Raw genomic sequence first — 18362 nt, 5'->3', positions numbered from 1 at the left:
CCCATGTTCCCCCATAAGAAGTGAGACATCTGGGAGTTAATAGCTTTAATAGCCCATTTTGGAAATTTCATGACTGCCATTAGGTAGGCTGGAATACTCACAATACAAGCACACAACAGGATAATCTTACCTCTGTATGTTAAGTATCTACCTAACCAGCCAGATATACCTTTAATGATTCTGTCAATCAAAGGTTGGAGGTCCTCTTTTCTCAACTTATCATAATGCAAAGGGACTCCCAAGTATTTAATAGGAAAAGATCCCAAATTACAAAAGAAAATCTGGGCAAAAACCCTAGCTCTATCCTCAGCCACGTTAATAGTAATAAGATCACTTTTATGAAAATTGATTTTCATTCCCGACAAATTTTCAAAACAGGACAAGATCCATTTAAAATTCCAAGCTTTATCATAAGAATCCTCTAAAAAGAGGAGAGTATCATCTGCATATTGGAGACTAACAACTCCCCCGGGAATGATATTATCTAATAGGCCCGAGATCAATCCACACGAGGAAGCTTTAATAAGCATTTTGGAAAATACATCAGCAACCAGATTGAATAGTACAGGGGGGATAGGATCACCTTGTTTAAGACCTTTACCTCCAACAAAGTAAGGACCAGGAGTATCATTGATCCGCACACTAAAGGTGCTCTGTAATAGCAGGCATTTTATCCAAGAGATCCACTTAGCCCCAAAACCACGGGATTCCAGCATCTCAAACAGAAAATCCCAATTAACTCTATCATATGCTTTCTCATAGTCCAATTTGAGAACAAGCCCAGGCATCCCAGATTTTTTAACCTCGTGGATTACTTCATCAGCTAACACCACACTCTCAAGGATATATCTCCCTTTAATAAAAGCAGTTTGATTAGGAGAGATTAATCTATCACCAATGGGGGACAATCTGTTGGTAAGAATCTTAGAGAAAATTTTTACCGCACAGTTACTCAAGCTGATTGGTCTAAATTTCTTCATAGTATTGGCTCCAGGCTCTTTAGCAATCAAAACAATCAACGCAAAATTGAGTCTATGAATATCTAACCTACCCTCCTCAAACTCTTTAACCATAGCCATAAAGTCAGTTTTTAAAAGTTCCCAAAAAGTTTGATAAAATAGAAAGGAATACCCATCAGGGCCAGGAGCACCATTACTATAAGAGCCAGAGATGGCCTCTTTTACTTCCATCTCTGAGATGTTTTTCTGAAGATTCTCATTTTCTTCTTCAGAAATCAACTCCTCCTCCCTCCAAAAGGAAGGTCCCAGATGAATGTTATGTCTCTCTTCGTGGCTAAATAAATCTTTATAAAAAGAAGTTGCCACGTCTAACATCTCCCCCATAGTATGCACAATCCCACATTCTCCAACTAACTCCGTTAGGTGATTCTTGCGGTGTCTATGATTAGCTAGAGCGTGGAAATACGCATTATTCTTGTCCCCATATTTAATTCTACGATCTCTAGATCTCTGCCACAAGGGAGTCTCCTCTTTTCTCATAATATTTTCTAGTTCCAACTTGATTTCTTTCATCCTAGTCTTATCCTCTGCAGAACTGCGATCATTCTCAGTAAACACATCTAATATGTCAAACTCTTGAATCAGATCTTTCTTTTTTCTCTTAATGGCAGAATCGATATTGGCACTCCAACCTTTAATCTTTTTTCTAAGACGTTTAGATTTAAACATCCAAACATCTATAGCACCTCTCACAGAAACTGGGGATCTCCAAGAATTCTCAACTATGTTCTTAAAATCAGGTTGATCTAACCACCACTTCTCAAATCTGAATAATTTTGGAGATGTAATTCTCCTCGCCAATGTATCAATCAGAAGGGGAGTGTGGTCACTACCAATTCTCGGAAGGGCTTTCAAAGTTGATAAAGGAAAAAGAGCATCCCAGGAAGGGGACACAAAGACTCTATCAATAGTAGCATAAATGGGATCCTCCTGGTTGTTGCTCCAGGTAAATTTCCTATTAGCAACACTAATCTCCATCAGACCCCATTTATTGACCCAATCATTGAAAAGAAAAGCAATAGATTGGTTAATATTACCACTACTCTTATCAGCAGCAGATCTGATGAGATTAAAATCTCCTCCCACAATAAGAGGATAAGAAATGGTGCCAAGCACTTCATGAAGTTCATCAATAAATGCAGTTTTCCTATCATTATAAGCAGTCCCATACACAGCAACAAATTGCCAGACACAATTATCAGTTATGTTCCTAACAGTAGTCAGCACACAAAATTCTTTATCAATAAAACTAATAATCTCAAATAAATCATCATCAATGCCCACAAGGACACCACCAGCTGAACCATGCACAGGTAAGTGATGCCACATCATATTTCTATTACCCGCAATTCTTTTTAAACTATTCTCATCTATAGCTTCTTTCTTGGTTTCAAAGAAACCAACAAAATCCACTGCGTTATCTCTAATAAATTCCTGCAGACGCTGAATCTTTCCAGGTTGACCAAGCCCCCGAATGTCCCAAAAGGAACCTATCATGATATTTTAAAGGGATGAGATAGGCTACACAGCCTCCTGGTTTGCTTAATGTCTGGGCAAGAGTTATCCAAACTAGCAGCGTCACCTAGTTTGGGATTAACTCTAGCACCAAAATCAGAGCACATATTCTCAATCCCATGTCGAGGAGTATCTAAATTTTCAGGTAAAACAGTTTCTGGGTTGGAATCAGCAAAATCTAAACATCTAATGTTTTCTCTCAGAATTAAATCTTGGACTATATCATCCTATTCATCACAATTATCTCCTATGATAATATCAATACTGGAAACTTGTGCAGCAAGCAGATCAGTATCAAAGCTAACAAAAGATTTACCTTGGAAAGAAGCAGGAATCTCCAGCTTCTTCTTTTTCAGGTAGGCAGTAGCTTTTTCCATGATCTTCACATTCCCATGTTGTCTTGTAACTGGTCTGGCAGCTAGCACAGGACCCCATTTCTTGTTCAAGGTAGGTTCTCCCCTCTTAGCATTGCTTTTCTCAGTTTCTTCCATTGTTTCAATCAGAGATCTCTTAACAGAGCCAATCTTTGTTGCAACCTCCAAAGGTAGGCACACCATTTCAGGCAGGTTCATCTCCTCTTCCTCCCCATCAACATCCATCTCAAAGTTCTTAAGTTGAGGAGAGCAATACTCCATATGAGACTGGATGTCAAAATCATCTTTGTCTGGGGTCATTCCATCATTTGTTTCTTCTATCTGGACATAGGCCTTATTAGTTTCAGCTTCTCTAATGAACTGTTCATGCACCTCATCCACTAGCAGCTTGGGATGAAACATAGTTGCAGAAACAGATGTTTCATCTTTTCCATTTCCAGATCCAGATTTCTGAGTTTTAGAGAAATTAGCCTCATCTAATTCATCAATAGTTTCATAGTCTCCATCTAGGAAATCTTTGTTCACATCAGTATCATCCTCAGGCTTGTCCTCATCCTCAATGTCCAGATCTGGGTCATCACCATCCTCATCAAGATCATCACCAATCTGATCAAAACCCTCCACAGTAAAGGCCAGAATATACATCTTCTTTTTCATCTCCACCAGCCTTTCAAATGTAATTTTGGTGGGATCTCTACAAGCCACCTTTATTCTAATCTTTTCATAGAAACTCTTAAATATCCCATTCCAATCCACATCCACCAATATTCCAAAACATGAAGCAACTTGAGCAAATACTTTCCAAGCACACCATTTAGGAGGTATCCCTTCCACTTGAATCCATGTCTCTTTTAGTTCTCCATAAGATTCAATCATCCCAGCCCATTCACAAATCTTCACAGAAACTCCATCAATGGGAAGATCAAATGCTGGAAATTCAATTAAATCCTCAACTTTTTTCCAAGGAGGAAATCTCAGCAGAAACTTCTTCTCTTCCAACTCCCTGATTTGCCATGGCCATTCCTTACCTTTGCAGAAGATCCCATTCAGTTGAATAATCAGATCAGAAGCAGAAACTTCTCCTTTCAACACCTTCAGAATTGCACAGTTTTTGAAGTTCATCCAGTTAGATTCAGCAGAAACAGGGATATCAATGTGATAAAATCCCAAACCTACTGCTGCACTTCCAAAATACTCTGCTGTAGGTTGTAACTTGGCCCAAGCCACACAGTTGTTCACATTGTGATTGCCAGAACATATGAAGCATTTTTTGGCTTCAACACAGTTCCCCACATAGTGACCAGGCCAACTACAATTGAAGCAGATCATGTCCTTGTACCTAGGATCAAGGGGTTGTACAACAGGTCCTGGAGGAGGTGCAGGGGCTGTCACCTGATTTGGACCTCCCTTAGTAGTATTACCTGGGGCTTTGGTTGCTGCAGGTACACCCACAACACCAGGGGTTGCAGATTGTGGGGGAGGAGCACCCTGACCCCCCTTCTTAACAGGTTGCTTCTTAGGTCGTTGTTGAATCCGTGGATCCATGTTCTTCTTCACCACAGCTGCAAAAGATTCACCACCAGCACCACTCTTCTCGCAGATCTTGAACTTGGTGGGGAAGGGATCAAACCTTCCAGGGCGAAGGATGGGGAAACAGTCTTCTACTGAGAAGCACCCCGATTGGAAGAGATCCTTCCGGATCCAGAACAAGTGGCTGTCGAGAGTCGATCTGGATTTAGGTGGGGGAGGGGGTGGGGGAGAAGTGGCCACGATATTTGTGGCGGCGGCTGGGGGAGGGAACAACCCACAACTGACCATAAAAGGTCTCCACCTCCTCCTCGTTCCTGTTACACGGCCTAGAAAGCGCCTTTTCTTTTCCCGTATCCTTCTTCACCACAGATCCATAGATCAACAACCGAGATACATTCTGGTGGCCCAAAGAGGGCCATACCTCATCCACATCCCTCTCCACTGTACCCGCACAAGCAGGGCTGACAGATATAATGTTATCTTTCAGAACCATATTATTTTTATCTCCTAAACCATCAAATGTCAGATTGTCAACTCTCTTAAACTCCTCACAAATCCCCTCATGACTAATCCCACTGTCATTACCATCTATCATACTCTCCAAATTACCTGTAGGTTTAGAATTCACATCCACTACAGCAAGATCACCTTCCTTAGTTGTTTCTCCCACACAAGCAGGTTCATCAACAAAAATGTTAACCAATTGTTGGGAAACATTTCTGTGATTAAAGGATTTGCCATCACGGTCACTGTATGGTCCTACTAAATCACGAGCAATTACAAGAGTAGAAACACCATCTCTATTTCCATTATCAGCTTGTCCAGAGCCATCTGAAACTTTTACAGTATCAGGAGCAGAAATTCCATGCTTAACACTGTCTATCAGATCCCTAACAATCGACAGAGATCGAATCTCACTAACACCTCGGATTGGGGTCCTAACACTGGACTTGGTTGTTTTTGAACAAACCGTAACCTCACTATCTCTATCCATATTCCAACCAAGGGCCCGAGAACCATGAACAACATGAACAACTGCACGAGCAGAGATAGGAGGATGAGCACGTACCTTATTCCGAGGATGGACCTCCCCTCGATCTCCTGGCCATGGCGGCGGTTCGAAGCGATTGCGCAGCTCCTTCCCCGCCTGACGTCCTCGTCGCGAAGTGGTCCGCCGCGAAGCACGCCCGCCAGGAGTCCGCGGCATCAGCTGGCTTGAGGAGGGTCGACCCCCGGCGGCAGCTCCTCGCGAGGGATCTGTGATATCTCCAGTACCGACGGTGGATTGATGTTGAGGAGGAACGGAATCGGCGATTTGAAACGACTCCACTTCCTCGCCACTCCTGGATCCGAGACCTCCGCCTCCCTCATCGCCCAATAGATGAGCTCGAAGTCCATGCCGCCATCGTCTCCGCAGAAGCGAGCTCGCTCCGCGAAAGTCGCCGTGCGGATGATCTCCACCATCATCTCCGGCCAGCTCGCTCGATCCGGGAACTTCCCGCGAACCACTCGCAGCATCTCCGCACGAGCCTCCGCCGAACGAAGCTCTGCTGATGGCAGGAGCGTCATCGGAATCGGAGCGCCGAGGCCCCGCGGTGGTGACACCATCTCCGCACGGATCCGTCGCACACGGATCCTCCTTCTCTCTCCCACCATCGCGATGCGGAAGAGGGTTGAGCAAGGGAGAGGAAGGGCCTCCGAGGTGATGTGGTTCGTCGCCACGCCCGGTGGAATGAAGAGGCCCGAGGCAAAGCGGCAATGTGAGATATTTGTGGTCAAGGTCGTGCGGTGGGCGGCAGTAACTGCCATTAATGGCAGTAGGTGGAGGTTCGCCCGGTGTTGCGGCCAGGCGAAGCGGTAGATGCCATTCAATTCGGTTGGCAGATTTTTCAAGTAGCAAAAATGACAGATTAAATAACTGAACCTATCAAAGTCAATGGAGTTGGTATTTTTCTTAAGAAAAGTAAGAATAAAAAACTTAAAACCCCGACATTCTTTATTACAACGGAGAAAAGGACAGGATCAGCTACATCTACCAAAAGAGCTAAAAACAATTTCCTCAACCGAGAAAAAGAACATGCATGCCATGACAGATACTTGCACAGCAAGTGCAATATCCATCACTGTCAGGCTTCTTAAACATGTATTTACAGTTTCTCTTGCACTTGAAAGAAACTCCCTTGCATATTTAATTCAGAACACAATTACATGACCATAAACAAATTACATGCTGTAATTGACTTTGCTGTCGTGTGATGAAACCTTCATACTTGATATCAATCTCCATGCAGTCTTTTTCAATTGGAGATAAATGCTCATTTCCATATCCGTGCTTGTCCAGAAGTTTATATTGTACATGTGGCTTTTTCAGTATGGCTTCAAGTGTAGACGACTCCTTTACAGGTTGGTTTGATACTGCAGTAACTTCGGCAGCAAATTCAACTCCTACAAATAGAATACTTGATTATAGAACCAGAAACCATCCTTGTAAATACACGAAGAGAACAGATCTTAACAATAATATAATATTTCTGAACTTCGCATAAAATATGTGGCAATGCAGCTTCGAAAGTATATAAAGCTTACCTGACACTCTTGTATGCTTCAATCGTTCCTTTTCTTCTTTAATCCGGGCTTGTTTTGACTTATAAAGCTCCCAGCGTCTATCATCTATTAAACCAATCTCTCTCCCAAAAGGGGTCAATCGACTATCAGCATTATCGGATCGAAATAGTAGACGGTGCTCTGAACGACTGAATGTACACAAGGCGAACTCAGAATGGACTTCTTTTTCAAAAATAGACTAACAATATACATGTGGAGATCGACCAGATTGATAGTTTGACTAAATTGTTTTGTTCAGTCAGTACAGGTTGTGAAATCAATGATGTGCATCCTAAGCAACTCACGAAACACTCTCAGAACAAAACGCCCCTGCAGAGCACAATGAAACCTTAATTTAGTTTCAGATCGATTTGTGACTAAACAAACAATACTGGATTTAGATTTGCAGTTCTCCATCTGTAGCGTGTGCGTGTGGGATGCAAGCAGTTCTGATAAAAGAAATACGGGGTTCAGATTGGGATCCCAGAGTGTATCTAACCGGACCCCTTGCTGCCAGTCAAAGATTTGTATCTATGAGCCATTGAGCCCACGCCTGTTGAAAACTGAAAACTCAAACGAAAAATGGCGAACACTCTCAGATTGATCAAAGAAAGGACCATAAATAAATCAGTCAAAGCCAACAGCTCGAGATGGCAACGGTCTGGGGGGCGCTTGGTTAAGGTCGAGCTCGCGGATACCGTATAGAGAACAAATCAAGCTCTCAACGTGGTTCAGATTCAGAAAGTTCATATTGTTCACCTGCGTGCTACGGACAACACAAAAGGGGCATGGATACATGTGATGTAAGGGGTGTTGGCTGGCTTTACCTCGTCGTCGCTGCCGGCAGGGAGCCTACTTCGCGGCGGCCATGGGGGAAGAGGGGTGATTTTGGCGGGCGGGGAGGCGTTGTCGCCGCACTGGGGCGAGAGGGATGGGGTGGGGTGGGATGGGGTGGAGTGGGGGTGGGCTTGGCCGGAGACGGGACGAGTCCTACCCCTCGCCGGCGGTGGAGTCTCCGCGAGTCTCCGGTCCAGTCACTGCCAGGGGTACGACTGCGCTGAGGCTCCACCATGTGGAATAAGAGGAGGCGGGAGAGGAGACGGCGGTCGGCGACATCGCGGAGAGGAGACGGCGGTCGCCGGCGTTGAGGAGAGGAGGCGGCGGTCGCCGGCGTCGAGGAGAGGAGGCGGCGTTCGCCGGCGTCGCGGGAGAGATAGGGTCGGTCCAAAATGGGGAATTTTTCTGTTGTGAGGAGATTAGATCAGCAGAAAAGTTGTCACGGGGAATTTTACAGAGTATACCAAATGACGGATTTGCCCTCTCATACACTAATTGGTCCCACCTAAAACTTGTAATGGTCCCACCATTTCCCGTAATTTCAATTTCGTAATTCCTATTTTTCCACCGTTAAATTAGGATGGATGGACGGCTCCTAAAATCGTCAATCATCGTAACAGTTATATTAGAAATAATGCTACTTTATCCATGCTAGCTAGCAATTTATCTCATACATCTAGGATGATAGAGTAATAGATGGATATAAAGGTGTGCAGATGATGGATATGCATACATGGATATATATTGGGGTCTCGGTCATAGCATCACACCTGCAGAGTGGTTTATATATATTTTTGGTTTTTATCAGAATTTATCTCCTTTAGAATTATTATTTTCTTGTTTCAATGAGTGTCATCACGTTTCCTTGTGTACGAATGAAAAGAATGAACTTGTGTTGAATCGATTTTGATAATAGAGAAATGAAACATTAAGACCACAATTACGAAACAGTAAAAAAGTAACACGAATCTTAAAGTAACCATGAACCGTGGATCTGTGTGGTTGGTGCACGGTAAAAATGTTTTTTTGTCCACATAGGCATTGTATATAAACTCTAAGACGTCAAGACTCGGGACACCAAGGTAAGCTGTGATGAGCAGTTGCAGGACGAGACAAATTAGGGTGATCAAATGCCTCGAGCTAATAAAATTTGATGACTATCTGCACTTTATGTGTTTTCATCTGCGTGCGTATCAACGGCTTTATGTGAAAGATTCTGATAAACCACAAATGGAATGTGTGGTTAGATAAGATCGAGCAAGGTATCTAGCCTTAGGTAATGGCGTGGCTTGTTGGGTGCCACACTGTAAGCATTTTATTTTGTTTTTGCGACCGGTCTATTCTGTTACATGGTAGCAAGAGGTCCCTATCTCTATGCATGTGGCATGATCACTTTAGTTTTGACTTTCCTTTCCTTGTTTTAAATATTTCTTTTCGTGATGTTTCTTTTATATTCTTTCTTTATGGCATAAATTGATATAGTGCCCGTGCATATGACGACTAGTCGACCAATGCAATGGGATACACATCTATTCGTTTGTGTAACATGTTGTACGATTGATTCTAATTTGAACATACCTGCTTCCGTTTTTCGTTGGGCGTCACTGTTCAGGATTTTGTTCATATCTATAGAATATTAGAAGGTACTTATGTTATATATACATTCGCAAAAAACATATATTATATATAAATAATTTATTATTACTTATACTCCCTCCGTCCCAAAATTTTTGTCTTAAATTTGTTTACATATGAATGTATCTAGTCACGTTTTAGTATTTACATACATCAATTTCTAGACAAACTTAAGACAAGAATTTTGGGACGGAGGGAGTATATGAACTACTCCAATAGCTGACATCATTCTAATAGAGGAAGCTCAACGTTAAACGAAGGATTAAGATTTGAATGCCATAAATATTAAAGTTCCGTCCTCCCCTTTCAATTCTAGAAAGCAACTCTTTTACTTTATGTACGTATATACATAGATTCAAACTCATGAGAAATATTAATTTTAACATTATAATGAAATACTACATCTAAAGCTGAAAAACTATATGAGCATCCAATGCTGTCATATGTGGTCTAGGGATATGAAAAATATTAGGGGATCTTTCAAACTTTGGTGGGATTCCATATTTTTCGGTGCTTGGCATCCAAAATATTCCCACTAAATCTTGTTATCATCCAGTATGCATGCCATGTCTGCTACTCTTTCGTCAAATGGACATATGCATATCATAATATAGTTCAATGGGTGTTATGTTCCATGGAGGTACATATTTTGTATGTCTTGTTGATCATTGGAAAATGATCCAAATCCCTTTGTTGCGAAATCTGTTTTGCTTCCCTCGTATTTCTAAGTTTGACTAACAATTAGATCAGACATGTTCAGTTGTATGAAATAAAAGTGATATCATGGGAAAATGCTTCTGAATTTTAAAAATAAAAAAGATTGAATTTTCAGTGTCACTTACCCACTATTTATTAGTTTAATTGTTGGTCAAACTTTAAAAATATATATTAGTGTGGCTGATTGACATTTTGCATCGCAGGAAGTAGTTTTGGACAACGATGTTTTGATCACTATGAAACAGGTGGGACACCTATAATATGATGATATGAGATGTACAGTACAATGTCCATTAGAAGGATAAAAGAGATTGGGAAGAAGACAATAATGTCTCTTCCAAGCAGAAGATTAGGGGTGGCGCTTTGGGTCGTGTAAGTTAGCTGCTAGCACTAGGGCTGCATGCATGCGGTAGATGGAAGAAAGTAGAAGGGTATAAGAGATGAGCTAGCATTTCTGTTAATGGGGGTCAGGTCTAAATTCAAGTCTTGTTTATTTTCCCCGGTAGGTTATATCCATGTAATTTCTGCATTCTAAGCATTCCGAGTTGGGATATATAAGTTTTATTTTCGTAATGAAAATGGAGCCGGGGAGCTTTTTATCCCTAAAAAATTGTTGCGTATGCCAATGAGCCATAGTTATACTAACAGTCATCATATGACAAGTGACAGAGATACCCCACGGTGGTCACTTTGAGCGTGCTATGCACACGTCGAGGATTCTTATGCTACCCGCCTTTCGCTCTCGCCCCCCTCTCCCTCTCTCTCATGCGCTCTCATGCGCTATAAAAGGAGGGCCTCGCACTATACTCCAACGCATCACACACAAGGCAAAACCTCTAAATAACACTAGCTTTCCTTCTCAAAGAAAAACACTAGCTTTCAAACTAGCTCATTTCACAACCCATCAGGAAGATCGACGAGATAATATGGAGAGGGTGACGAGGCTATCGACAGAGAAGGCGGTGGTGATCTTCACACCGAGCAACGACTGCCCAATGAGCTACACAGTGACGACCCTCTTCTCTGGCCTCGGCGTGTGCGCGGCCGTGCACGAGCTAGACAAGGACCCCCGCGGCCGCGACATGGAGCGCGACCTCGCCCGCCGCCTAGGCCGCACACCGGCCGTCCCGGCCGTTTTCATCGGCGGAAAGCTCGTCGGTTCCACCGACAGGGTCATGTCACTGCACCTCGGTGGGAAGCTGGTGCCGATGCTCAAGGCCGCCGGAGCGATCTGGCTCTGAGCCCGAGAGGCTGTGAGAGCATAAGTTAACTCCCACGTATAAGTACTGCATGCATGCGTAGAGAGGCTTGGTTTGTATTTTGCCTACTAAACCGTCCTCACGTGAGTACGTATAAGAAGACGGGAGCACCAGAAGTTTTGGCCGCTATCGATAAGAGAATCACAAAGCTGCGTATCTTTGTATGAAAAAAGTGGACTTCTTAATTCTCATTGCACCCCTTTTTCAGGCTTCTTCTTTTCAGCACCGAGTTTGTGCTTTGAAACCATTCACAAATAATGAAAACTCGTTCACTAACGGCCACGCCAACGGCCAATCTCTCATAAAGTAGTCGACGTTTTATTTTCACTTCTTTTTCTCCCTAAACCGGTCGGCAGAGTCTTATCTTTTCTGTTGTCAGGTTGTTGGTCGAGTGTATTTTACTGGGTATTAGGCCAAATAACATTTGTCGGAGTTCCACGATAAAACACGGGCACTATTAGATTTTTTCTACACGCAGATGCTAAACTTATCGCCGAGAGCTAATTCACGGACACTCGGCAAAGTAAGAGACGCCGAGAGTAGCCCTCAGCAACAGGCGCATCTCAACGAACATAGGATGTTGTCCAAAGTAGGCCTCGGCAAAATAAGAGACACCTAGAATGGCCACGGCAATAGGCGCATCTCGACAAACATAGGATGCTGTCTAAAGTAGACCTCGGCAAAGTAAAAGACACCGAGAGTGGCCCTCGACAACACACGCATCTCGATAAACATAGGATGTAGTCGAAAGTAGGCCTCGACAAAGTAAAAGACGCCGAGAGTGGCCTTCGGCAAAAGACGCATCTCTACAAACATAGGATGTTGTCGAAAGTAGGGCTTTGCAAAACAACCACACTAGGCAAAGTTTTGTCACGTGGCACATCCGACGGCGGTTAACACGACGGTCACGGTTTGGTAACTCGCCTCAGTGTTCCTGGTCGGCACATTTTCCGTTCAATCCGTGATCCAAATCCATCAAAATCTACAGATCCGAGCTTTGCCCTCTCAATCCCTTCCGCGTGTGTGTGATCGGTTCATCCAAGCCTTATGTGAGAGGTGAGGAAACCCGACCCGTAGAGCAACCCCGCATCGGATGTTCTTTATGTAAGATATTTAGGGTTTATGCTCTATCCCTATTCTTCTACGCTTATTTGTGGTGTCGTTCATAATTCGCATATCTGAGGCTAGTGGATAAGGATTTTTTATATTGTCTTTTCAAAGAGTCCACCTCTTATACAGATAAAATTCCTAGCCTTTTTAACTAGTTTTTCGGGATAGATCCGAGATCAAATTACCAACCATGATCATATTTATCTGTTAACGGATTCTACCCGTTTATGTCCTCGGAGCACACGCTTGTGAGCAACTCGCCATAATAGAGTATATATTTCTCTAATTATGTGGATCAAAATTAGGGTTGTAATCTAACTATACGATCTAACTCCTTCCAATCTTCAGTGTATCCGGATAGTCTTTTCAATATAAATAGTATATTGTATTCCACTGATGATCGACCAACTTCTTTAAGTATATAACTTAAGTTTGTTCCAACAAGTAATAATTTCATGATAATCATGTAAAGTAATTTCATGTATAAATACATGTATAATTCCATAATGTGGTATTTCGAATATTAACAATTCCTATTATTTGAATATAGTTGCAGGAAACATAAATCCAACATATTCAACATCTCCCACTTGTCCAAAACGATCATTCAAATATTCGTAAATCCATAGCATTAACATGCTTGCCAAATACCTCCCGACTAAGAGGCTTAGTCAAGGGATCAACAAGCATATTAACACTACGTTGAAAACCCCATAAATATATATTGTGATACATTTTCTCAATATGTTTCCTTGTTGTGACCTAAGATTACTATAGACCTTTGTTTCTGCCTAATTATTCCAGCATAGTTGTATTCGGCGTCTCGAGTATTATTTCCTCGAGTGCAATCCCACCTTTACACACACCTTGAGTATTACTTCCTGAACTGAAAATTCCACATCAATTATTTTCCGTCACATAATCAATAATATGTACAATTCCATATTGAGTCAAAATATATGATAAGTGGGTCAGAGTAAATTTCCAAAACCACATAAATATCAAACCCAATCAGTAAATGAAGTTCCACCAGTAACCATGTTTTGAGAGAAAATCCCTGACTTGAGTCAGTGAACCTGCACCATATCAGTACTACAAAAAAAATTGAATATGTGTATCTTGACTTATTTCACATCTCGTAGATACAATAATAGCTTCCTCAATGTCTTTAACAAGTGACATGTTGTGATGCACTTTCCACAGTCTAATATGATGTGTGAGATTCCCTTTGCTGCCCGTCTTTCGTTCTACTTCTTGAGTGCAACATATATATATTCCGCAAACTAAGGTATGATAGTATAGTGAAGATAGATAGAAATTCCAATACCATTTATTATACCTTTTTCCTCGGGAGTTCAAACATAATTCCTCATCGAATTTGGTCTCACGCACTTTAACAAGTTTGCAATTTTCCATAGAAACATTTCAAGAAACATGTCCTTTGTAGTTTCACTCCCAAAATATAGGAAGCTTCAAACATTCATTGGTAGATGACCTCCTTGCTACATTTAATTATATGACATGCTATTTGAAAGGATCGATATAGTTGACTAGAGGGGGGGGTGAATAGGCAACTACCAATTTTAGTTCTTCTTAACAAAATAGGGTTAGCAACAAAAGGTTCTCTAGCTGAACAACTGGGTGAGCAACCTATATGATGCTAACAACCACGGCAACAACTGCAAGCAACGACTACACCACAACAATAATAAGTACAAAGTAAAGGTAAGAGATAACCGCAAGTGGAACCGGTGGAGACGAGGATGTGTTACCGAAGTTCCTTCCTTTTGACAGGAAGTACATCTCCGTTGGAGCGGTGTGGAGGCACAATGCTCCCTAAGAAGCCACTAGGGCCACCGTATTCTCCTCACGCCCTCACACAATGCGAGATGTCGTGATTCCACTATTGGTGCCCTTGAAGGCAGCGACCGAACCTTTACAAACAAGGTTGGGGCAATCTCCACACAAAGCTTGGAGGCTCCCAACAAGACCACGAAGCTTCAGCACAATGGAATGTGGCTCCGAGGTGACCTCAACCATCTAGGGTGCTCAAACACCCAGGAGTAACAAGATCCGCAAGGTATTAGTTGGGGCAATCAAATATCTCTGCGTGGAAGTGTAGATCATGGCTTCTGAACCAATCCCTAGGAAATCAACAAGTTTGATTAGCTCGGGAGAGTGATCGGGCAAGAATGAGCTTTTGGAGCAACAATGGAGCTTGGGGAGGTAAGAGGTGAGCTTCCAGAGGAAGAAGACACCTTTATATAGTGGGGGGACAAATCCAACCGTTACTCCCCACTCACAGCACGAGCGGAGCGGTACTACAGCACGGTGGGTTCACCAACCACGGTAGTAGAAAATTACTACAATGCCTACCACTGCTGAGGCAAAAGTATGTGCAAAAAGTTCAGCGGAGCGGTAGTAAAAAACTACTACCGCCTAGAGAGTGGTAGTAAAAAAACTACTACCGTCCAGAGAGCGGTACTACCGCTGTGCTTGTGGTACTACCGCTGGCCCTTTTGCACAGACAGGGAAAAACATGTTGGAGCTCCATTGAAGAAAGGGAAGGTGGTGCAATGGAAATGTGTACGTGTTGATTCCACCCAAACCTTTCCGAAGTGGACCCCCTCTTAATACTATGGCTTTCCTACGACTCAAATCCACCAAAGAGAAATGTAGAAAGCAACCGTCTTCGAAAGACTCCGAGGGGCACCGAATCGTCTTGTGCCTAGTCATGAATTATCTGAAATGCTCAATGCACATGATTAGTCTGCACAGGCATTGTCATCAATCACCAAAACCACTCAGGGAGAAATATGCCCTAACAATGTCCCCCTTTTTGGTGGATTGATGACAATACATGATTTGCACTAAAGGATATAAAAATAACATATGCAAACCCAAAATCTATAAACTAGAGACATGCTCCCCGTGGATGTGTGCATACTTTAGAGAAAGGTCATGGTCTGTCCAGCACACAACCAAGGAATAACACTTCTCCTGGATTTTACAAACGAGGCATTCCTTGCAACAAACTGAATAAACACTAAGCATGGAAGCAAGGCATATCATATGAGCATGAAGATAAGGGAACATAATAATAAGACTCACACCCTACTATCATACTGGATAACAATGAGACAATAAAGATAGAGGAGTGATAGCATATGTCTCACACCATATGATAAAGTACGACGTCTCCTGGTCTCACACACAAAGCAATAAACAACCAAAGTAGCAACGAAAGTTCAACGAATAAAGCAACATAGAAAACGAAGAAACTCGCAAATCCTACACTCTCTCCCCCTTTGGCATCGGGACACCCAAAAGGCAGAGAGGACACCTACGACATAGGTGGTAGCTCGACAAGTAGAGGAATCAGCCATCGGACTCCTCAACATACTCCTCACAGTCTCTTCTTCTGTCTCCTCATCAGACTCCTGATCAGACTCAGCCCACTGAAGATTCTTCTTGGCCATCCAAGCAGCTTCAGGAGTAATGTCTTGCTCAGACCCACTCGAGATGTGCACGTGGAGCTTCCTCAAAATCATCTTGTCGCGCTAACGACTCTCCTTCTGAGCAACATGAGTCATGTACTTCCCCTTCGCCTGCATGTAAAACAAGGTCTTCATCCGGTCCTTGAGCTTCTTGGCCCAAGATGGCTCGGCAGAGGAATGCACATGTGACTCTAGAATGCCCTCATCCTCAGCCGCAACCTCATCCTCATCAGTATCCACAGTGGCAGCATCATGTATAGTGGTGGTGTTGGCCCACTTGTTCTTATGTTGCAGCTTAATAGGCTCATGGCGGATCTAACCGGGAGCTTGGAACTCTATATGTGGCAAGGCCTCCGACCACTTCTTCCGGATCAGGTAAAACAAATAAGGGCCATAGATGGGAACCTTACGATGAAAAACTGCTGACTGAAGCTCACTCCACATGACGTGAGACACATCAAGCGGTCCAGAGGCATGAGTCCGCCCTTTCTGACACATAGAAAGCATATGCACCAGGTATGAATGCACCTGGTCCTTATTGCAAACGCACGGAAAAAGAGTGTTGTGAAAGACACGGTGCATGACATCAAGTAATGGGTTCAGCACGTGAGAGACCTCACCAGATGGGGACACCTTCTCAATAAAGTTGGGCAGCAACTTCTCCTTAGCTGTAACAGATGGCTTAGCTTGTGGGCGCAAACCAACTGGGTTCTCAAGCCCCTCACCATGAACGTTCAGAAAATCCATAAACTCCTTCCAAGTAGCACACATCCTCTCCCCATTGGTCATCCAAGTCATAGTGCGCTCCGCATTAGAGTGGGAGTGGACTGTAACAAAGAACCGCGACACTATCTCAGGAACAAAGTCAAGGTCAAACGTGATGAGCTCCGCAATCCCAAGTTGTTCCACCATGTGCAGAGGTTCACAAAAGTACACCGGGTCCTTCTTGAGATGGTCCATCTCAATCCACTGAACTGGTACATATATGTTCTTCTTGGTCTTGATCACATATTCATAAATGAGACTCTGCTGCTTGGACCAGAATAGTTCACGGCCTTGGATATGAACCCTATCGTTGTCATAGGGGTTGAGATTATGGCGAACCTAAAACTCAGCTTGCGGCATAGCATACCAATCGACAGTGAGCAGGCCTCTTCAAGTTGCGCTTCGGAGCCTTGGATCCCTCGGGGTGCATCTGGATTGAGAAAGCGCTTGGAACCGGAATCCCAAGATGGGTTTGAGCGCCTGGAGCCACCACCTATGACACGCAATGCCAACACAAGAAAATGACAAAGAGAAGTCAAGGCAAAGACAAAAGCAAACCAGAAAACCCCAGAGAAAGGAGAACTAGGGGGATAGAACATGTGTGTTCAAGGAATAGCGATAGTACCACTGGTCAAGCGGTTGTAAAAATTTACTACCGCCCTGACACTGGCAGTACCGCTCTTGGGAGAGGTAGTACCATAGCTCAGGCGGTAGTAAAATTTTACAACAGCAACAACTCCGTAGTACCGCTCCACTGCGGTAGTACCACTCTAGGAGGAGCGGTAGTACCGCACGGGCGAAAACTGCGAGATCTGACATGGAAAACTTCAGATCCAGTACTACCCGAGACCCAAACTCACATGTTGTGTCTACTAGGTACAAATTTTACCACACAAGCACTCTCCACCCATCCATGCATGAAAAGAGTGGGCCATGAAACGATGAACTAACTCATATGCTCCCAAGCCTAGATTCATCAAGAAAGAATCAAAGAGAAGGGAACTAGGGGCAATACTGAGGTCCATGGCACGAGGGAGAGGAGGGAGACGATCCCACCAAACGGAATTGGAGGAGAGTGGCCGGAGAAGGAGCTCCGGCGAGTCCCTCGGGCACTGCTTCTTGAGAAAAGAGAGAAAGAGAGAGAGAGCCACGAGATGAATGGATGAATGGGTATGGGGGAAGAAGAAAACTTCCCCTTCCCTAAAATAACTCCCCGTGGCCCTGGCAGCGCGGTAGTACTGCTTGGCCAGCGGTAGTAAAATTTTACTACCGCTCGTGCAGCGGAAGTAAAATTTTACTTCCGTGCCTGGAGCAGTATTACCGTGCGCTCTTCAAAAAATACACTTTCAGCTTTGCCAGTACAAGAGAAAAATTGCAGGAAAGCCCAAGAGAAAACAAAAAATGAAACAAGAACGAAACAAGAACACAGAACCGAATCTTTTGACGAAGAGAGGGTGGTGGCCGGAGCCACCAATGTTTGCGACAAATGGTATGGCACTG

At 43.4% G+C, this 18362-nt stretch overlaps 1 protein-coding gene and 1 long non-coding RNA gene across 3 annotated transcripts; one reads left to right on the top strand and one right to left on the bottom strand.

Annotated features, from left to right (window-relative positions):
• Positions 1 to 6408: 6408 nt before the first annotated feature.
• Positions 6409 to 8262, bottom strand: LOC123397944. 2 transcript variants are annotated; one of them, XR_006610050.1, is made up of 3 exons: positions 7870 to 8262; positions 7025 to 7372; positions 6409 to 6883 (listed from the first exon to the last, which is right to left on the bottom strand). It is a non-coding gene; the product is annotated as an uncharacterized LOC123397944 (long non-coding RNA). The 2 variants fall into 2 exon arrangements; XR_006610049.1 differs by lacking the exon at positions 7870 to 8262 and having other exon boundaries at positions 7025 to 7863.
• Positions 8263 to 11057: 2795 nt separating this feature from the next.
• Positions 11058 to 11697, top strand: LOC123397943 (glutaredoxin-C15-like). Its single transcript, XM_045092455.1, has one exon. The coding sequence runs from the start codon at positions 11158 to 11160 to the stop codon at positions 11470 to 11472; it is 315 nt and encodes a 104-aa protein (XP_044948390.1). The 5' UTR covers positions 11058 to 11157; the 3' UTR covers positions 11473 to 11697.
• Positions 11698 to 18362: the final 6665 nt, after the last annotated feature.

Source organism: Hordeum vulgare, chromosome 5H, assembly GCF_904849725.1.
Source record: "Hordeum vulgare subsp. vulgare chromosome 5H, MorexV3_pseudomolecules_assembly, whole genome shotgun sequence".
NCBI lineage: Eukaryota > Viridiplantae > Streptophyta > Magnoliopsida > Poales > Poaceae > Hordeum > Hordeum vulgare.
The sequence above is the reverse complement of the archived record's forward strand: the minus strand, read 5'-3'. Positions and strand labels throughout refer to the sequence as shown.